General features: G+C 38.0%; 1 protein-coding gene across 1 annotated transcript; it reads left to right on the forward strand.

The window, feature by feature from the left end:
- Positions 1–1,968: 1,968 nt before the first annotated feature.
- On the forward strand, positions 1,969–22,470 carry CARNMT1 (carnosine N-methyltransferase 1). Its single transcript, XM_064735665.1, has 8 exons — positions 1,969–2,351; positions 4,786–4,981; positions 5,918–6,081; positions 13,141–13,281; positions 17,140–17,318; positions 18,289–18,402; positions 19,307–19,410; positions 19,666–22,470. The coding sequence occupies exons 1-8, from the start codon at positions 2,023–2,025 to the stop codon at positions 19,768–19,770; spliced, it is 1,332 nt and encodes a 443-aa protein (XP_064591735.1). The 5' UTR covers positions 1,969–2,022; the 3' UTR covers positions 19,771–22,470.
- Positions 22,471–22,680: the final 210 nt, after the last annotated feature.

Genomic DNA, 22,680 nt, shown 5'->3' on the forward strand with positions numbered 1-22,680 from the left:
AGAACAGATAACTTTCTGGAAGTGGTATCATCTGCTGGCAGCAATCTCAGGCTGTCACAAGTGAGAGAAAGCTTTGCTCAGTGTCTGGCATGTATTCAGACATGTGGAGCGATAGAGATGGTGGTGTTCCATAAAAGGCTAATGGATTTTATATAAGGACAGAAATACAAGTATATTATTAATTTAATATTTAGAAGGTGGTTTTCTGATGTTAAAATAACAGAACATGACGACTCATAAACACTGATGTAGGAACAAACTTTTTACTCTCAGAACTTATGATTCCTACTCTAACCTTGAAAGTCTGAAAGCTGGATTTCTGTTTTGGACTATGTATCCCCTACATTAGACATACATTAGTCAAATGAGCCTGAGGTGGATTCTCTGTTGATAACCCCACACTGACTTGATTCTTTGCCCTTCACTTCCTCTTCCCATTCGTCATCGGAGGCCTCACACTTGTCCCTCTCACCTTCCTCCACAAAACAGGATCAAACAACCCGCTAGGCATCCCCTCAGACTGCGACAAAATCCCCTTCCATCCATACTATGCTATAAAAGATATTCTAGGATTTGCACTAATACTTTCCCTACTTGTACATTCTCCCCCAACCTCCTAGGAGACCCAGAAAACTTTATACCAGCCAGCCCTCTAGTTACTCCTCCCCACATCAGACCCGAATTTGCCTATGCCATCCTCTGATCCATCTCAAACAAGCTAGGAGCCAAACTAGCCGCATCAATCCTCGTCCGATTCCTCACTCTGTTACTACACACGTCATAACTGTTCAGCTGTTGGTTTTGTCACACACAAGGTGTTTCCTATTTTACAAACCACTTGGGAAAAATGACTTTTCTGTCCATCAAGATGGGTATGTCTTTGGTTTCTCTTTGGCATTGCCACTGAACAGAGTGTCCAGTGTCCATTCACTGCCTGGTCAGTTACTGTTGTTACAAGAGAGCAGGAGCAGTGTGAAAGTAAAGTGAAAGTGTTTATTTTAGGAAGCTGATGCTCCTGCTTCCACAGAGAGGAAGTTAGTGTTCCAAAACTCTTTCCTATTCCTGCTGCTTTACTTGGACTATTAAATGACTGCCCCATCTTTAGACAAACAGAAGGTGTGGTAGTGCTCTTTAGGCTTTTAAGACTGAGAGGATGGGCCCCTACAAACGAGGCAGTCTTGTATCAGCCACCTCTTCTCAAAGCACGGTGCAAAGGTGTATGGTGTGACTTTTTGCTGCATGACATGGTGTCTTCACCTGGTCAAACAGGTTTTGTCAGATGGAGGAGGATGTGCCCATCATCCAGGCCAAAGTCTGTTATGTGGGGAAATCTAGTATTTAGTGACTCATGCATAGTTAGACACTTCGCTTTTCCCTGCCCACAGATGGTCCTTGCTCATCCTCCCAGGAAACATCATCCATCTTCAGCCTGGTGCAGAGTGGGAAGTAGTGCCTCTTGTCAGCACGGTGAGCTCGCTGCCCGGCTGCTGCCGGCGGGGCCCCATTGTACACCTGACCCCAGCCGGGAGCGGCAGCCGGGCGGCGTTTGACTGCTGAGCCGGGTACTTCTGTGCCCGGGTAGCACCGAGGAGCTGCGCATCCTCCCGGTACGCCCGAGGTGCCTCAGCGCCACTGCCGCCCGCGGCCGACCCCGCCGTGCCGCTGCCGACACCGGGGCCGGGCACCGCGGCACAGACAGCGTCCCCTGCGACGCCAGGGGACGCCCTGCCTGACAGCGGCTCCCGATCCCCGTGACACTGGCTCCGGAGCGGCTCCCGAGCTCTGTGACGCCGGCGCGGGAGCGGCTCCCGAGCTCTGTGACACCGGCTCCGGAGGGGCTCCCGATCCCCGTCACACCGGGGGGGCAGCGCGGCTCCCCGCCTGCTGGACGCGCATGTGCACGCCCGCCCCGGCCCCGCCCCCTCTCGCGATAACCTCTTGCGCGCAGCTGCCAGCGCTCGCCGGAAGGGTGGTGGTGCGCGTGCGCGCCGGGCGTGACCGCGGGCGCAGGAGGCGCGGGGGATGTCGGCCACGTGCGCCGTGTCCCGGAAAGCGCCGCTGCCAAGGCCGCGTCCCCAGGGCGAGAGGGAGCCGCCCGCCAAGGTGATGCGCAGGGGACTCCGGCGAGGCCGCGAGGAGCAGCGGGAGCAGCTGCCGTGGTCGGGAGAGAGCGCGAGCGGCATGGGCGCGGAGGCAGAGCGGGCGGCACCGCTGAGCGACGAGCGGCGGACGCGGCGGCCGCCTCTAGAGCCGAGGGCGCCGCCGACGACGTCGGCCAGGGCGGTGGAGGAGGAGGAACGTCTGGAGCGGGAACATTTTCGGAGGATCATCAACGCTTTCCGCTATTACGGGTAATTGAGGCCTGCCCTCTGGGCGTGGGGCCCTGCCGGGTCCCTCCGCTCGCCGGGCGGCCGGCAGGGCTCGCAGCTGCCCCCGAGCGCGGCGCTCCTGGCGCGGCCGGCTGCCGGAGGGTGTGCGCCCCGTGCGCCGCGCTCTGCCGGGCCCGCCTCGGCAAAGGGCTTTGCACCGCTTCCTCTCGAGATAGCGCAGTGGCCTCGATACCTGTCAGTTAGAAAGCATGAAAGAAAGCTGAAGACATAAAAGACACACTGAGAAGAGTGCCTTGAGCTCTCTTAGGAGATAAAATGCTCTAAGGCGCTGTACAGCCTAGAAAACAGCCTAGAAAACAATAGTATCTCCTGCTGGCAAACACCTGCGGAATGGTTTTTCGAATATGGATGGGGATTCTTAAAAGACACTTTACTGTGCAGAAGAGATAAGACCTATTATTAGGGATTATGGGTGCCGTTTTTAATAGCAACTGTTGAGTCATAATTTGCTGGCTCCACAGAAATGAGCCAGCGGTGGTGGGGACACCTAGTTTTATAACTGAATCCGTTTCAGTAGACAAGGAAGCAAGTTACTCGCCTTGCAAGGTGGTGGAGCCTGGCTGGAAAAGTCCAGCCAGGAAGAGTGTTTGGTAAACCGTTTCCTGTTTCTAGGTTTGGTAAGCAGAGTACTGTACTTGTACTTCAGCTAAGGAAACCCCATCATGCGGCTCGTTGCTATGTGCTGCACCCTCTTTTGGCAGTGTATCACAGTAATAATATGTACATGGTAGTGAGGTTCTTGGTAGGAGTGGGTGATACTTACATAATTTCTTCTGTTTGAGGTTTGTCCATGTAAGTTTCATTGTCTTCCAGGACAAGTGTTTGAGCAGGAGGTTAGTCTGAGTGACGCTTTGATGTCCCTTCCAAAGTGATTTCTCTAATTCAGCTTGGACATATTGAAGACCTATTTAGTTAAAAGTATCTAATACTGATTGCTACTAGTGCAATTCCGACCTATAATTTATTTATATTAGTGGTGTAATTACACCTTCAGGCCTTAGAAGCTGGGAATATCCTTCTCAGCCTTCTGCTGATCTGTGACTTTGGGTTGCTTTTGAATGCTAGTTTCCGTAAAAACATAAGAAAAAGATGTGATTCAAATTTCCAGTATAGAATTTCAATGAAATTATCTCTGTCTTAAAGAAATAATTCTAAATTTTGGTGGAATGGCATATCTTGGTACTTAATAAATGAAGTTTTTCTTTCCTTGTGCAGATATTTCCAGTTAACTTGGAAACATCTGTTTGAATAGGACAGTAACACACTTTCAGATGAGCCCAGATCTTGTTCTTGTCTTCTAGACATGAGATTACTTCATTATTTGTAGTTTTTGTAATTTCACTTACTTGTTCTGCTAGATGGTTGTAATTTAGCATAAAAGGGTGGAGAATAAGATGTTTTTGAGCTAAGCTGATGTGCTTTATGTAGAGCATCAGTTTATTTTTTTCTCTCTTTTTTTTTTTTTTCTGTTTCTGGTCCTTGAATGTAATTTTATACCAGTGTAGCTATTGCACTGAAAAAGCCCTTCTCAGTAACACGTGAATGAGATACTACCTGGTCAGATTTCCTGAATGAGGTTGTAACTAGAACACCAGCAATTGCAGCTGCCTCTCATAATGGCTAGGTTTTTCAGCTTTGTGCTGCTGTATGCTGACACAAGATTTGGGAAAGTTCAGTGTGACCTGACCGGCTAAAATCACTTGGTGGTCAAAAGGGTCAGTATTTATTATTGAATTATCTCTCTAGGGCCTTACTTCTATACTTCTCTCAGTTTAGACAGAAGTCAAATCTAGCAGAATCTCAGAAAAGTCACCATTTTTATGAAACTTTTATCCTGGGGAAGTGGAAAATTATTTTTAGCTTGCATCAGTCACATGATCAGGTTCACAGTACTTAGGAGGAATATGCTGTTAAAGGAAGGTAGCTTAGTATCTTAGTGTGACTGCCAGAACTCTGGTATCGTCCAGCTGAGACTGTCACAGTTCTCCTGGAAGCAATGGATTTTGAGGATCCCAATTCTCACTCCACATCTTGTTATTTCTGTAACCGAAGCTTACCACTGCATTCAAATACATTCAGTTTAAATTGGATTTGTGAAACACACTTGATAGATGGTTGGTTGTTAAATTTTATAGATCCGTGTGTTAAGGTGATCACCTGCTCTGGAAATGAGGGGCTGAAAATGAAAGAGTAAGGAGGAGAGGATAGTCCTCTGAAACTGGAATGTGTTAAATAGAGTGGTAAGGTAGAACAAGAGCTTAAAAGAAAAAAAAATTCTGGAAAACTTTCACTTTCTGTGTATAAAAAAAAGAATAATTCTAATTGCAGTAGTTGAGAGTGAACTGTTTATGTGTCTGTATATTGCTTCTAAATATTTAAAACTTTTGCTTTTTAGAACGAATATGCATGAACGAGTGAACAGAACAGAGAGGCAGTTTAAGTCTCTCCCAGCTAACCAACAGAGTCTTCTTCCTCAATTTCTCCCTCACCTTGACAAGATCCGGAAGTGCATTGATCATAATCAAGAAATACTACAAACCATTGTGAAGGACTGTGTTCATATGTTTGAAAATAAGGAATATGGAGAAGATGTATGTTAAAATGGACTTTTTTCTTGCTCCAAAATTAGTTGCTTTGGGATTGCTTATATGCTTTGGAGTTTTCTACATTTGTTACTAGTACCTCAAACCTACAACTTTCTTTTCTTTTGCCTTTTTTATTGATTCTTGTTTGCTCACACTTTTCTCGCTCTTTGTCTTTCACCTTTTGCAGAGCTGATGCTTAATGAAGCTGTTTGTTGTTAGTTCTGTTAGTTACACTTATGAAAACTGTGAATCTGGCAAATCATTGTTTTTACTCCAGAGTTCTAGCTTTACCCTGGTTACATTTTAAAGTTATTTTTTCTCTTAACTATGTAGAATATAAGTAATATTGTCTGTCTTTATATAGGTTCTTATATATCTTATATCTTCAGATAATACATAATTATAAATTGGTTGCAGTTCTAGATTGTAAGTATTTTAATGTTGTTATTTGTATACACTTTTTTTACTACTTGACCTATTTTCTATCAAAAAAAATTACCCCAAGACTTTAAGGACTGACAGAGATGGAAACTGAAATCCTCCTTTTATACAGGCAAGATACAGTAATGGGCAGCTCCAATGTAAGCTTCTCAGCTTTGCCTTACAGTATCTAAAGGGATCCTTTTTTCAGGGTATGCAGTTCAGCCTCTGCAGTGGCTAAGCCCTGATCCTTTCCTGAATAGGGACTACCAATTGTGCTTTGCTGTGTATTGTTTGTTTGATATGGAAACTGGACTTTTGAATGCCAGAGAGAGGCCAGATATTAAGGTGGATTTAAGCCCAGGTCTCAGGAGTGACAGGGAAGTGCTTTGTCAGCTGATACTTACTGCAGTTCTTGCAGCATGGCCTTCTTTTTCTTCATAATTTGCTTTCCCCCCTGCAAGACTCAAGATACTTGGTATATTTTCCACTGACTTTTTTTTTTCTCTCCACTTTATTCAGGGAAGTGGGAAGATTACACCAGCTTCAACATTTGACATGGATAAATTAAAGTCCACATTGAAGCAATTTGTGAGAGACTGGAGTGAAGAGGGAAAATTGGAGCGGGATTCTTGCTACCAGCCAATTATTAGTGAAATTATAAAGAACTTTCCAAAAGAAAGATGGTAATAGTGTCTTAAAGCTTATATTTATGTGGACTTACACTGTTGCACAAATCTAAAACAGTTTATGGAGTAATGAAAAGCTTTGTTTCAAAAGTAGAGAATTTTTTATGAACTCAAAAATGAACTTTCTTTATTTTTCAATCAAGAAAGTTTTTTTTATTTCTAATACAAGATGTTGGAAAAGAGTATAACCATAAACTTCACAAAGTAATACCAGGTAAACCAGTAATAATTTTTTGTTGTTGTTCTGCAGCTGGGTGTAACAATATATGTAAATCTTTCAAGTAAGAGACTTCAGTAAGTTAGTTCAGTTGTGCTTAGTGAGGGAAGGTTTGCAGGTTAGCAGATTCTCACAGTGTGTCTGCTGCAAATGAGAGGAAGCACTCTGACTGCAGGAAGTAAGACTTTTGCTCTTCATAGTGGAAAGAAGGAGGAAGACTTAACCTTTAGTGCAGTTGCACTTAATTGCAAGAGTTTACTTTGAAAAGAGTAAATTCTAACCTTAGTTTCAGACAGCTGTTCTAAGACAATTCTTAAAGCTTAGTTGCACATGTGAGGGTCATTTTGTAAGTATTGGCTTGTTAGCAGTGCCAAAATAGTCACTGATGCAGGGGTTTTAGGTCATTTAAGTGGAAGCATACTAGTAAAGCCTCAAAAGGTTATAGTATTGTAAGAATTCCATGTTTATTGGTTCTGTCCATTTATCAACCCAGTCATCTTAAAGTGCATTTTAGTTTAAACTTAGTAGTCTTTTACAGTGGGAAAATTTGAGAATTTTTATTCATAAGTGTAACAGGCCACTACTTAAGTTTGATATAACAGGTCATTATTGTTTTTTCTCTCTCAGCAATTATTAATAATGCTCTTGTGTGAATTTAAAAAGTCTCTTCCACTGGCCATTGTTTAGTTTCATTGGTAAAGACAGTTTGTGGTGGGAGAGCATGGGACGTAGATGGTTTCTGTTTTGCCTTGAACTGACTTACCTAAAGATACATACACCTTTTAGAATGTTTCATCTGCAAGTGAATTTTCTGCAATTTTTCTAGTGCTAATAGTGCCCTACATAAGATAAAAAAAAGAATTAATTACTGCAGGTATACTTCTGACATGTAGATGTGTAGGAAAACTCATGGTTAGTTTTCCAAGAGGTCATTCTAATCTCCAAAGTAGCAATGCAGCTTTTTCTCTTGTCTGCTATCTGTTAATGTATTTCAGTTGTGGCAGAGGTAGCTTATGTCAAATCTTAAGAGATTCATGACTGAGGCTGGAAAATCTTGACTTTTACGTTTGTCACTAATGAATTCTATTTCAAAACCTTCAGTGGTATTGGGAAGCAACATGTGGTAACAGATGGGGTGAATCCGAAGTTGACAGCTTTGTGCTTAACTTTACAGGGAATTCTTGTGGTTGTTGGACAAAACTAATGTAATTGCTCCCTATTGTGGTAGCTGTGAAGTACCATTTGAGTTTTATTTTGTCTCTGCTGAAATCTCAATACATCACTGTACGGATCAAAGATCTCTACTACAAGCTTGAGTTTGTCAAACAGCATTTTTTAATTTCTAAAATGTGTATTACTTAAGTTATCATTGTGGAGGTGTTGTAGCACTTAGATAAAACCCTTTCTCAGTTCACATATTGTTAGCTACTGTGTTAGCTCGCTCATTTTTCGTGGTGATGGAAGCTCTCGTGGTTAGGTGTACTTTACTTTTTGAGGTAACAAGCAGAGTCATGTACTATCAAGCTTAACTGGCAGTTCCTTTTCATCCTGGTGCAAGAAATAACTTCCCTGGCAGGGTAGCTAGCTGCTAAGTCTGTTTTTTTATACAAATTTTATACAAACTCTTCACTCTCCAGTGACAGCACCTTAGGGAATGGCATGCAGCTGAGTCACGGGAGGTTTAGGTTAAATATCACGAAAAAATTCTTCACCGAGAGGGTGGTTGAGCGCTGGAACAGGCTGTTCAGGGAGGTGGTTACAGCACTGTCCTGTCTGAGTTCTGGAAGTGTTTGGACAATATTTTTAGGCACACGGTATGACTCTTGGGAGTGTCCTGCAGAGGGCCAGAAGTTGAACTCTTACCCTGACAGATCTGTTCTAGCTCAGCATAGTCTGTGGTTCAGTGATCTTGGAGTGGACAAGTTTTTTGATTTTGAAGAGATCAATGGGGCCTGAACTGCGCACAGTGAGTTACTCTGTCTGTTGTTTATAGTGGGAGAGGACTGACCATGGACTCTAATGTGTAAATGAACCTCAGAATGCAGCTTTGTATTGCTTTAGAGTTTCCTTTTGTAGCACAGAGCACTAAAGTCTCCTGAAAGAATGAAATGAAAGTGCAAGAGAAAAACTGTACTGAGTGAAAAAAAATACATTTTTCTAAATGTACTTTGTGTTGAAAATGATAAATAATTTTAAACTGTCAGTGCCGGTCACCTTTTACTTTATAAAAGGAATTGCAGTACTCATCAAATTTGTAATACTCAATGGAATGGTACATTCAGTTTCTAGTTAACATAATTTGTTGATCTTATTAATTCCATGCATTGGAATAATGTGGAAATGGAGTTTAAATTTTTGAAACTACTGAAGTATGTTTCATTTCGTGCTTGCACACCTTATAGCATTGCAGTTTGCAAAGTTGATGTGTATGGGTTCAGTTGGTATGTAAATAGCAGGAAAAGCAGGGAAGTGTTGTATATGCTTGCTCTTTGGGAGGTAGAAGTAGTGCAAGCACTGGTTGAAAGCAGCTGTAAAGCAGAATAGTTATTTAGTAGGTGCTACTTATCATGTGTTATGTGTTTCAGTCTAGTCTTCTGATAAGCTGTCATCTAAAGGTAAATTAAATGGCAAAAGCTGTTCCTGCCTCTTTCTGCTTAGCACCTTAACACAGAATCTGTAAGCAGAGTCAACAAAGCAGTTTTAAGTAAATCCCATGAGATCAGGTCTTCCTGAACAACTATAGATTTCTTGCATTCTTCATGTTGGAATATATGTTTCAGCTCGAAGGAGCTATGTACTATTTAGGTTTCTTGGATTAGAATGAACGTACTTGCTTTAGGAGAAAACAGATACATTTTTTATTTCTTTATCTGTGTATTTTTTGAAGCATTTTTTAGGGAAGTATTAAGTTGAAAATCTAAATAAGCATACTCATAATTTTTTTTTGCTTCCCTTTTTATCATCTTGGTTTCCTTTCACTTCTGGTGTTGCTCTTCCTGCTTAGGTGAAACAATGTAAAGATTATCAGCTTCTTGTCCAAAAGAAATCTATGAAATAATTAACTTTTTTGCTAATTATCATTCCATGGCCAAAACCAAAGTACTTAGGTATTTCTTCCAGTTTTCTCATAAACTACGCCTCTAGAATGAACTATAACTTGAAATTCATCTGTGTCATGCTGTCCAACTATCAAATGTGTTTGCCAAGATGCTGACAGAGCAACCCAAAAAAATTGTCAGAACTTAGTTTCCTTTTGCTATGAAAAACAACTTAGTAGTCTTGAGCCTGAGCTTGACTATACTTCTTGAATGTGCTCAGTCACATTTATAGTGGAATTGAAATTTCTGCTTTATTTGAATTTTATTTGACTTTATATGAAATACATTTGTCCTTGCAGGTCTTTGTACTTAGCCTAAACTTTGCTTTACACATTGGATTTAAGAGCAAATATATTGTCAGTGTTACTGCATCACTCAGTGCTTTGCAAGTCTTTAAATGAAAGTATATAAAACTCAGCTGCCCAGTTCAGAGAATTGCTCTTCAAATGATTGTGCTGTTTAGCACTTGTCTTTAAAAACAAAATCATCGACAATATGGTTGAAGTAAAATAACAAAATATGGAATACTGAGAATTGGATCTGTTTATTTAAATTTACAGACCTCATAAACACTAGGAAAGGAGTCCCACACACAGTATGTTCCTATGCTGGTATTTCCACTGAGCAGAAGCCCATCTCAGTGTGATATATGTATTTATTACTTCATTTGATAAATTGAACTGCTCTATCTAGTTTATGGAGATGAGGAGTGTGTTTGTTCAGGCACTCTTTTTTTTTTTTTTTTTTTTTTTGCTAAGCATGTTTACCCCTTCAGCACCATTACTTTTTTTTTTTACAACACACTAGACATGAAATAAGCCTCCATTTTTATAATGTTTGCTTTCCCTCTTTTAAAAAGGACACCTTTAAAAAAGTTAAAATCTTCATTAATATCAATAGTCTTCTAAAAGCTGAAAATATATCACACTGAAACATGCAGTGTGAAAAGGGCACAAAAGATTTGTTTCTGGTATTTCTCCATTTTTTTTTTTTAAAGAGGCTTCTGGAGTTTCAGTAGTTGAGCTGAATAGTGCTGTGCAGCCCTCTCTGCTGCTTGGCCAGCACCTTTCCCCACACCTGTCAGATTAACAGGCTGATGCTGCTTCCCTGTTGGCCCACAGGTATTTAATGCGTACGTGTTGGGTGCTCGTTTATGTTCCTAACTGCTGGTAGATGTGTGGCACGGAAATCCTGTCCTTGCTGGCTGGTTGGAGGGTCGTTTTCCTTGTGGATCACTTTGGGTTATTATGTTAGCACAGTTGTTGGGGGTTTTTTAATTAACTTTGTAACGGCTGTAATCACGTAACAACCAGAGCAAGGCCCCTTTTCTAGCCTCTTAAAGGACTGTAGCCATTAAAAAAGCAGTTTCTGTGCAGTTAAAGATTTTTAGCTATTATAAGGATTCAGAATTAAATGTAATTCATTAACAGTTTGTCGCAAACAGTTCAAGTGTTGGACAAGTTTTTTCTAATAGGGGGACACTATCAACAGTAAGTTAGCCACATACATAATTTATCAGTCTCCAAATTCAGAAATATGCTCTCGGAACTGTCAATGTTAGTGCACTAAGATTTACTTATATTGTATTTTATTAGATGAGCTCTGCTGCTGAAATGAAGTTGGTGGCAGGAGCATTCTCCAGTAACTGATAGAAATTAAACTCTGGAAATTTGTTAGCAATTTAATCCCTTAATAAAGGTGCAAATGAAGGTGCAGTTAAGTCTGCACTCAAAAAAGAGAATAGAAAACTATTTTCTAAGAGAGAATGGAACATTTGTTTAAAAGTACAGGAACTTTATATTGTTTGTATATTGTGAATGAAAGGATAAAGACAACTACAGGCAATTTAAAATCAACTCACTTGACTGATAAAGATTTTTTCTTGTTTCAGAGTGCGTAAAGGTGCAGATTTCCAAATGTGAATGTACCTAAATATCAGTTAGCTACCAGGTTGCTTTAAGAAAAGACTTCTAATCAATGTTTTGTAATCTTGAAAGTAGTTTATGGCTTATCATCCCATTTATCACAGAAGTGTCCACATGGGGGTGCTAAAATCTGTGTAGAGCTAGTCTAGGTATTTCATAAAGTGAAATTGCAAGGAAATGGAGAAGTAGATTAGGTTAGAAAATCCATTTGGAATAATGGTGTACCATTATGAATAAGAAAAGCTGTAAGATAGATGCTTTTCTGGCTTCTACCAGAACATACATTTTCTTTTTCCTTCTTGTGGTTCCCTATTTTCAAAAATTTCATACTGAGCATGCAGTTTTCTCCTGAAGTATTTTTTTTTTCAGTAGGACTTTGTGCTAGCTTCTGGTTTGCCCTGTAGAAGAGAGGTAATGAGAACCCTTGCTTCACAGGAGTGCTCTTAAGTAATAACCAAGTCTTGATTTCCAGCTTCTTGATAAGTCAGAAAAAGAGCCTGAATGTATAATGGAATGGAAATGAATGGGATGTTTTTCCATTTCAGAGGCTTCACTAATTAGATGATGAAATCAAAACTCAGGCACTGTTAAAACTGCTTTGTTAGATTGTGTGGCCTTTAGAAAAGAGTAATACTTCCGGTTTTGGGTAATAGTGTTTAGAAATGTACAGCTTTTAGGATTTATGTAACTCCTTTAATCATCTTCATGCTTGTGCAGCATCCTTACTCTTTTGAACCCTTCTTGGCATTCTGAATTTTGAAGTAGTCAAAGGCTTTGTGTTTTGGTGCCTTTTATCCTTTGGAACTGCTGGTTCTGTCCTCCTTCCTGTACTTGCTTATACATTGGTAGATGTTATTTTTTGTCTCTGAAGGTTATATGCAAAACAGTGTCAGAAGGTATATGAATATTCATACCTCGGTGTACAAAATCGTGAACTCTTGAAGTCATGTTTATGACTGGAGACTGAAAAATTATTTCCTTTAAGATTAAGTATTTTCAGTTTTGCATGCGAGTGGTTTCTGTTTTGTGAGTGAAGGTTTGATTATGTTGTGGTGGAGGTGTGCCAGAATATGTACGTATTTCCCTCTCTGCCTCCAAGAGAAGTAACTCCTTTTTGAGATTCTTAGTTCTGTTTGTTAGTTGCTCCACTTAGGAGGGATTTTAAGTATTTCAATGAAAACACTGCTGGATGTTTTCTGGTTGTCTTCAACTTGATGCCTATTTATGGGTAAGTGGTTAGAGAGCTGCAATGTACTTTGATTTAGGAAATATGTCACTTACAGTACTTCAGGAAAACCAGTGAGCAGCATATGCAGAACTCACCATTGCTGGAACAGTCACTACTTTAAGGTTTTTACATTCTGAATGGTTCATCAGATTTTATGTTTTTATTTCTTATGTCAAAATACTTGGGATTTTTTTTATTACAAGGTAACAAAAATATGTCTAGAATGCTTTCTGATTATCAGTGGGGCTTAAAGAAAAATACATTGTGCTAAGTGATGATGTTCTTCAGTTCACTTGAGAAATTCCTGGCTGGGTGACTGTAGAACTTTTAAGGAAAACAAATTGAATCCATCATTTATGCTCTATTCTGAATGAGGGTTGTATATGTTCTTGTGAGTAATTTCTGTAAATTTTGACTGTACAATTAACCAATCTGATCAGAGCAGGCTCGGTTTCATTTAAAAGTGAGTCATACAGGAAGCATAATATATTATCTAAGTACATGGTGGGAAAAATGTTTGGCTGGACCTTTAAGTTGTGTTAAAGGGTATCAGATAAAGACTTAACTATTATTTTTGTTCTGTTGCAGGGATTTCTCCAAAGTTAATATCCTGGTACCTGGTGCTGGGCTAGGTAGATTGGCGTGGGAAATAGCTATGCTCGGTTATGCTTGCCAAGGAAATGAATGGAGCCTCTTTATGCTCTTTTCTTCTAACTTTGTACTCAACAGGTATATAGCTTATGTTTTACTTGCTGAATAAAACCTAGAGAAGCAAAATTATAAATGAGAGAAATCTGAATATATATGTCTCAAAAGAATAGATTTATAAGTTGTACTACGAGGCACACATACTCACTTTTTAGAATGCTTTAAGGAAAAAAGTCTTAGGGATAAATGGGGAAGGAAGTATTATATATGAGTCATTAAAATTACAGGAAGTATAGCTTTCAGGTTGTGAGATTTAAAATCTAAATTGTACAACAGATTTTCTGCAAAATTTTGATTAGGTTTTATGATTTATTTCACATCTGTTTCTGTGAAATGGACACCTATCTTACTATTACTGAATATGGGCTAGTAAATATGTCCATGTTATGTAGTGGTGTGATTATAAACAGAGGATACCTGTTTAAAAAAAAAAGCATCACCTTTCGTACTAAAATTTTAGGCACTGTTTTGACAAGAAAAAGAATAATTGAAGCATGCTGAGCAAGACGTTAAGAGTTAATAGTTCCACAGTTATGCTCAGATTAATAAATTTAAATGTAGTAAATTTCACGTTACAGGTTTTAATTAAAATGTCATTTCTGTATTTGGTGTTCTGCGACTTGCATTGGAGTTCCTGTTTTCTAAATGACTTTGTTAGGGAAGAAAAAAGGTAGTACATGCAGCTGTTCCCTTAAGATACAGAGTGGGAAAGCTATAGGTGGGCAAGTATGGAAAGAGGTGTGGAGGGTGTTTGGGGGTGGGGGGGAGGAGGGGGGCAGTTAGTCCAAGTTCACAAATGCAGAATTTGACACTTCATTCATCAGGTCTGAAATTATGCACCTGTGCTGAAAATACCTAAACTATTGGCTTTTTTTCTGTATTACCATATTGTTTTGGAGACTGTTTTATAGACTGATTATCCCCAGTGCAGTGTGATGCTCTTGCATCTCACACAGCTTACTGTTCAAAAACAAGGGGAAAACACTGCATGGTGACTGCTGAGTATCTGCATATGGCAGTAGTGCTTTGTGTGATGATAATAGATGTTTACTGGAGGTTCATTTGTTCTTTTTTTCTTGCATTATTCTCAAGTGACTCATTTGGTGGTGTAATTGTATATTACAATTGATGTGACTGATGCCTTTGAGCTACTAAAAGAAAATCATTATTCCTCTCATGCTTTGGAATTTCAAAGCAGCATAAAAGCTTTAATTTCCCATCTTTTGGAGCACTGGTCAGCTGTCGCAGAGGTTAGTTGACTTCACCCTGCCCTCTGATGACATGCTTCCGTGAATAAAGAGTCTTTGCCTACATGTGAAATTATCCTAAAGAATCATGCTTCACTAACGGTAGTAATTTTAGCATATAATGCTCATATAGTGTTTCCTATGTAGGAATGTAGTGTTTATGCAGAATATTTAGCAAAGAGGTGTATATACATTAAATTTGCTAATAATATGAGATTTTGGACAGGATAATTGAGTGTTGTGCAACTGCTGTAGTCTTTATCTTGACTGAGCAGCAGTCAATTTAGTTGAAGTTCAAGCATCCCTTTCTGGCAGATGCAATTGTGGGCTTGATGTAACCTTCTGTTATGAAGGTTGTATGGACTTGAAGATTTTCAATTTAGTCTGAAGTAGCTTCAGACTGTTCACGGTTAGCCTTCTGAAATGCACATTTGCTTTTCTGAAACTGGAAGTAACAGCAGTCATCCATATAAGCTGAAGATAATATCTAAAGAAGAGTGGTCAGAAAAAAAAAAAGAATTTGCCCGTGAGGTTTTAACTGTAGTCTTAATTTAATTTATACTTATTTTTAGTTTATAAAAGCATGAGGATTTTGCTCATCTGTACTTACAGTTTTACAGCTTTATCTTCTTTTTCTGACAGTGCTTTATATTTAGGAAGACAAAGTACTGTTTTTAATGTCAAGCATTGCTACAGTAGCCTCCTAGATGTGGTACATTGGCTTAATACTTCTGTGTGCAAAATGATATTTGCTGATTTTCACACATTTTGAAAAAACTTTCATATCTCTGAAACAGTGAACTTTTGTTACAGTGGATAAAGCTGCATGGTATGGTATGTAGAGTGTGTGTCACAGTGTAACTGTGGTCACTATAAATATCTGAAATTATTTAGAGTTTGTTATTCTGTTGAGGAAACTCTACTTTAAGAATAAAGTGACCCTAGACTAGTTAATCTGCAGTGGTTCCAAGGCTGCTTCAGTCATTATATGGGACATTTTGCTTTCTCTTGTGTGCCTAAGGTTATTACATGGTGTGTTTTTCTTCTTTACTTTTTGGAAAGAATATAATTTTAGATTAATCTTGACACTTGGAGGAGACTACTAGTTGTGTTTGTTGCTTGTCTATTAATGCCTTAGGATGAAAACAGTTACATTTTTATGTGTATACCAGTGGTGAGTAGTGAGATTTGACCTACCTATTTTTTTCAAAAACTGTCTTTTAAGCTGAATGTTGAACAGTGAATACCGCACCCCTATAGAAAATAATGAAGTGTGCCACACTTAAATACGTTGCTTATAATAGAATGTGTATTACACATATTTTGTTGTAATAATGGAGTTTCCAAGGACTGGGGTACTTGATTTCAAAGTAAAAATTGTTGAAACTGGAAATGGAAGTTTTCAAACTTGTACATGAAAGAAATTGCTATTTTCTATTAAATTGGAACTGTTTCAAAGGCTATGTGATCAATGAACTCCTTTCTAATCTTTTCTTTTAATTGCTGTTGTAGTGGTTAGGGGGATTTTTTGTTGTTTCATTTTGGGTTTGCTTTTTTTAACCAATTACATATGTCTGGTATTTATTTATACATGAAGAAAGTCGATGAACACTATATACTGCTGCTCAAGTTTTAGTTTTTAACTGATAAAATGAAACAGAGATATGAAATGGAGAAGGTGAAAAATATTATTTCAAACACTGTATCACAAATATATTCTAATCACCAGCCAAAAGAGTGCACTTTCTATAACCCAGTAGATTGCTTGCAGTTTATGAAATGCTTGATGATATGTGTTTTGTGGGACAGATATGTCCTCTGTTGTCCTTGAAAGAAAATGTATTTTCATTTTTTAGTTACAAACTAATTTACAGGATGGTGGGAAAAGCTTCTTGTTAAACTTAAATGCTGTGTTTTATAACTTTTTAAAATACAAATTGTTAGTCATGTCAATACAGAAACTCTGTTTTACAAAGACATCTTCAGTTGGCATGATTGCAAAGATCCGGGTGTTACAAACTTAAAATGACCGTTATTGTGCTTATGCAAAATGCTGCTTATTTATTTTTTTAATTCTTAAAGCATCTTTTCAGTCAGCATGTGAAAAGTGCTTTTGTTTAGCAGTGCTTCAAAACTTCCTATAATTGTGGTTCAGAAAAGTCCAGAATGATAACAAACATTTAAAAAAAAATCATGGAACTGTTTTTACTTTTTGTTTGTTTGTTTGTTGGTTTTGGTTTTTTGGTTGTTTTTTTCTTTTTTTTTTAATAGGAAGAGAGATGATCCAGCAAGTCTCAGCTTTGTGGAATATGGCAGATTGCAAACTTCATTAATCTTACAAAATAAGCATATGTGTTTTGTTCTCAGCAGAGAAATAAGTTGGAGAAAATGACAAGAAGTCATAAAAGAAAATTGTAAAACTGGAAAAGGCAATTCCTTTGTAGTAGTGATTTTGTCAGATTAAAATTAAGTTTTTTGATCACTTCGTTATCATGGGTGATCTAAAGTGTTGTGAACTAGATTAAATTTTCTGGGAAATATGGAGCTGTTACAAGAACTTTGACTCTTATATTTCTAGATTCTAGATAAACAAATAGTTGAAACAAATTTTGCTGATTTTCATATTTTGCAGATGCTCTGAAATTAATTCATGTAAGCTTTATCCCTGGATTCATCAATTTAGCAATAACAGAAGATCTGCTGATCAGATACGACCAATTTATTTCCCAGATGTTGATCCTCACAGTCTTCCTTCTGGTTCAAACTTCTCTATGACAGCAGGGGATTTCCAGGAAATTTATTCTGAGTGCAGTGAGTAAATGCAAACTTCTAGGCTATGCATGTAACTGTACAGACTTCCAGAGTATTTGGGACAGGTTATGAAGAGAATCAAAGTGTATCTACCAGTATTAAGTATAAAGAACTAGCTGTAGCAAGATTCTCATACTCAGAATATTTCTCCAGCTGTATCAATAGATCTATATCTTACTCCAGATCAGCTTTCATTCCTACTTATAGCAAATGTGGACACCTCCTTATCTAACAGAACTTGCAGGAGCCTTTCCCACAGCTGCTTAATTTTCTGAAGATTCTGTCTTTAACAGTAGAACATCCAAGACTGGCATAAATTAAGACTTCTAGTACTTTTTAGTCACAGGACTTAAAACTTCTGCTAATTCAAGAATACCTGTTTAGGGAAAACAAAGATTCTCATGCTTTAAAAGATAGGCTTAAAAAATTCTGCCTGTTGAATTGACTAGTTAAAAACAGCTGGCGAGATGTTCAAATACCGAGTAAATTGTTTCAAAGCTAAGTAACTTCTGAAAGTACACTTTAGTGCAGATTTGTATTGTTCTAGATACTAACTAGGGAGGCCTGAAATGATTAGGGATTTTTGCAGTTGTATTTTTAACAGCTGTCATAATTAAATTTATAGGACAGGTGAGTAATAGCACACTTGGGGCTTCATTTGTGTATAATTTTACAGAATACAATATATAAATTATGTATGAACAGTTTTGTTAAGTGCATAAGTAGTAAGTATATGTAATATTGTAGTCTGTGTATGTGTACATATACACATGTGAATACAGGCCAAATAAACTCAAAGTTAACAGTTTTTAATGTAAACCAAAATACTTTGTTAACTTGCCTGTAAAACAGCTGCTATTAGTTGATAGTGATTCTGAGGGTATCAACAAATACCAGGGTTAAATTATGAACTTGTATAAGATTAAAAGCATTTAAACTAATCTCTGTATACTTTGCTCTTTTCATGCAGATACGTGGGACTGCGTAGCAACTTGCTTTTTCATAGATACAGCACATAATGTTATTGATTATATTGATACTATATGGAAAATACTAAAGCCTGGAGGAATATGGATAAATGTAGGTAAGTGTGACCAGCTAAGTCTTTTTGACTTATTTTTGATCGTATACTTGAGAAGTGTGTGCAAATAATTGTCTATGAGCAAACTGTATAGCTAGAAAAATACAGGGCTTGGAAATGATCTCAGAAGTTATCAAAATATGGTCTGATGTTTGCTAGTTACAATCAAGTCAACCCTGTGATTTTTAAATAGGCAAGTAAATCTTGCCAGTGGCATGTTTTACATTCATTCATCAGGCATTTGTTTTTTGACAAATATTGTATTCTGTGGCAATCTTTGTTATTTTTCTAAGAAGATGTAACTTTAAAATACATCCTTGCTTTTTTGTGTTTTTTTCCAATGTCTATTTGGTACTCTGCCTTGAAGCAGAAGTTTTGGGAATGCGATGTGATTGGAGTCTTCCATGGTGAAAGAATGTTAGACAAGACACAGGCATTAAACATTATGCACAGTAAAAACTGGTCAGTCACTGGTCAATTTGTTGCTCTCTCAGTTCCAGCCAGTCAGAGTGCTAGCAGAGCTCCTAGGCAGACTTAAATATTCTTAGCTATGGAGACAGCAGTGATGCTTGACTGAAGGAATTGTAAGATCCAGAAAACCAAATCTAGTAGGAAGTGTTGCAAATTGTTGAATAAGAGCTAAAGTAATTAGTGTTCATTATAGGAATCATATTCAAATAGCAGCAATATGTTCTTTTATCAGTATTTATAGAGTCATAGAATGGTTTGGCTTGGAGGAGATCTTAAATATGATCTAGTTCCAACCCTTCCTGGGCAGGGAACCTTCCATATTTTTGACTGTGTGAATCTGATAAAAGTGTTTGTTGCACTATCAGTGTGTACTTTTGACTTCTAACACATATTTTGTCTTTTTGGTAGCCATTTCTATTGTATCTTTGTACTTCAGGTCCTCTCCTTTACCATTTTGAAAACTTGGGAAATGAACTTTCCATAGAATTAAGCTATGAGGATATAAAGAATGTTATCCTGCAATATGGATTCCATATAGAGGTAAGAACGTAGTGCGGTTTGCAATAAGCAGTATTGTTATGAATCAGACAAACTGCTTGGATTAAACCACCATGAATTTCATTCAATATAATGACATATATTAATGACTTCTAGGAGTATTATGTTTCTTACAAATTACTTGCTTTTCTCATTTTATAAGAAGTGCATAGATAAGCCTTATAATCAAATAACAATATAGCATTCTCTTGTATAGTTCCTGTGCAGCTGTCTTGAAAACTGCTGCTTTCTTTTCAGGTGGAGAAAGAATCTGTACTGTCAACTTACACTGTGAATGAACTCTCCATGATGAAATACTACTATGAATGTGTGTTGTTTGTGGTGAGAAAACCAGAAGAATAGTGCTTTGAATAGGTCAATGAGAAAATAATGTTGGTTTGAAAGCTAGAAATGAGAATAAAATCGTCTGGTGATGTATGGACACAACCTCAAATCAGTGGTGCCTTCTTGTTCCTAAGAGGATATAGATAGTGTCTATTTTCTTAATATCTCTGTTGCTATTCAGACATTTACTGCGCCATGGATATTCATAATACACTTGTGAAAGATTAAATGTTCACATGCACTGTCTTTGTGCTTTGGAATGCATTAAATAAAAAAGCAAAAGTGTTTTCTTGAGAATAAAATGTAATGTTTGCCATAACTAGGCTAATTCTCTGCAAATGCTGCCTCATTTTTCATAGATTTATAGTGCTTTTTTTCCTACTTGATGATATTAGGAATGCATGGAGGTGCTTACTGTACTAGCTGTATCACTTTTAGAGAAGTGTTTGTAAATGTATACTTAAATTATGAAGTCCGAAATGATTGGGAAGTGGTAAAATTATTCTTGAACAAGTAAATTAGTCATCAGAACTGTTAGAGCATTTCCTGTGCAACTGAAGTAAAGTAGGATATCTACAAATTCTGATCTTTGGCTGTATCACTGTTAAAGGTTTAATCAAAAACCATAACTGATAGGAAATTAGAAATGCTACGTGAAAGCAGAATACTGAGTGAAGAAAAAGCAGACTATCACAGAGAAGCAGTATGTTAACCTCAGTTCAGGAAAACACTGGTCTTGATTGATCTTAATGTTGGAACTGAAATGTGTTAGATGCTTTGCTTTCTTGAAATAACACTGATTTTTGAGTCATCTTCTACTATTTAAGATGGAACTTTTAAAGTTGATAAACATAGCTGAGTTATCCATGCCACATGTATGTAGTACAACATAAAAATACCTGTCGGAGCAGTGAAGTTACATGTAAATATGTGCTATAACATAATTACTTCCACCTGAGCCAGGATATGGCAGGCCAAATGGTAGACAATTTCTTTGTAACTTCACTTTACCCCTGAGACTTCTTGGTTCCTCCTACTAATGTGTTTTTTTTCCTAACAGATGTGGCTTAGGTGAATATTTAATCTACAAGTCTTGATACTATACAAGAGGATGTCATGTCACATACAATCTCATGTCACTTTGAAGTTATGTAGGAAATGAGAAAAACCCTAATTGGAAGTCAGTAGTCTGAGATGAGGTGTCATGTTAGGCATTCTGTTTGCATAATATATTGATTACCTTAAGTGCCATTTGGATGCTTTTTCAAAAATATGTTTAAAATATAAAACCATTATGATGAGGGCTGAATTTTTTTTCTGCTTTTGCTAAAAGGACACTGGTCAGTATGTTGTTTGTTTCTGATTATTTTTTGTCCTGTGTTTCATGGTGATGTCCTAATCATATCTCTTTAATAGATCTGTTACTGGCTTTTCAATTTTTCTAATCAAGGCCAGAAATTTGTGCCTTTATTCCTAAATTGAAAGTCTGCAAGGAGGGAAAACAAACCTTTTTTTAAGAAAATATTTTCAGTGCTGCATAGGAGAGCACATGCTTGTGTATGTTTCAGTAGTATTATGCTCCTGTCTGCTCAGAATCCTAATTGAGAACAGAGGCTTCTGCTCTACAGAAGCTTTTAAGTTTTGGCTTAAACTACTCTTCTTTTTAAACTCTCTTATTTCTAAAAGTGCATGAACTGTCGAAGTTCTACTCTGTTCCAAGGGAGATGTGTTAAAAGATTAAACACTGCTATTCAACAAAGAGTTAGAAAATAAAAGTCCTTGTGTGGCTAAAAGTAAAAAAACACATGCTTTAATTTCTACATTGTACCATTTAATTTTTGAGAAAATTTGTGATTGTTTGCTTTCATTATGCTTTCTTCTCTCAGGTAGAATATGATTATTAATTTACTTGATTTTCAAGTTTCTTGAAATAAGACAGGTTAGCTGAATGTCAGTTAAGCTGATGCTGAGTACCATACCTATCTGTAATACTACCCAGTTTTTGCCCCATACACTCTGTAACTTGAAATGTGCTATTCTGTTTCTCAAAAAAAGAGCAGTGGAACTCTTATTTATGGTTGAGTGTCAATATCCTGTGTTCTGGTGTTTTTTTCCCATACCATTCCATGGTGTCACAGGTGCCATTTTTGTATGTTCTCCGAAAATATTTTTGCATATGGTATAATATAGTGATATGCTTTTATTTCTGATCTAGAGAATGCAGGGGATTTTTCAAGAGCATTCTGCGTTTAAATTGGAACAGTCACATTAAGAGTTGGAAGCAAAATAATCTTGTGAATGAGCTGTTAGTAGCGTTTTCTCTTCAGTCCCATTTAAGAGTTTTTAGAATTCCCCACTTGTATTGTAATGCACAGGGATAATGGTGTATTATAGAATTTGATTATTGTTTTATTTAGTTTTATATGCAGGGGGAAATGCTCAAGGTGTTTGTCAGCTAAGACTGTTTATTTTAGGTCACAATTTAATTGTACATGGTAACAAGTGTAAAAATGCTGCATAATCCTCAATGTAAAACTTCTCTCTCTGGAGTTTGATAAATGTAAAACGTCCTGTATATTTTTCAATGTGTTATATTCTAAAGTTGTTGCAGAGATGGTAAGAATAAGAAGTTTGGTGTCTCTGTGTGCACTTCCCATTGTTCAAAGTACGTGTAATGGACTGGGTTTTTTGGGTATTAAAGCTTGCTGTAAGGCTTGATGTCTCGCTGTTTGGTTCCATCCTTCACAGCCGGGTGAGGGCACTCCCCCCTCCTTCCCGGCGCGGTGAGGGTTGGGCTGTGAGGGCGCTTCCCGCTCCTTCCTTCCCCACGGGGTGAGGGTTGGGCTGTGAGGGCGCTGCCCGCCCGCTCCTCCCGTCAGGCAGTGCGGCGGGCAGCCCCGCCCCTCGCGGCGGCGCCGAGCGTGGCGC

This window comes from Zonotrichia leucophrys, chromosome Z, assembly GCF_028769735.1.
Source record: "Zonotrichia leucophrys gambelii isolate GWCS_2022_RI chromosome Z, RI_Zleu_2.0, whole genome shotgun sequence".
Taxonomy (NCBI): domain Eukaryota; kingdom Metazoa; phylum Chordata; class Aves; order Passeriformes; family Passerellidae; genus Zonotrichia; species Zonotrichia leucophrys.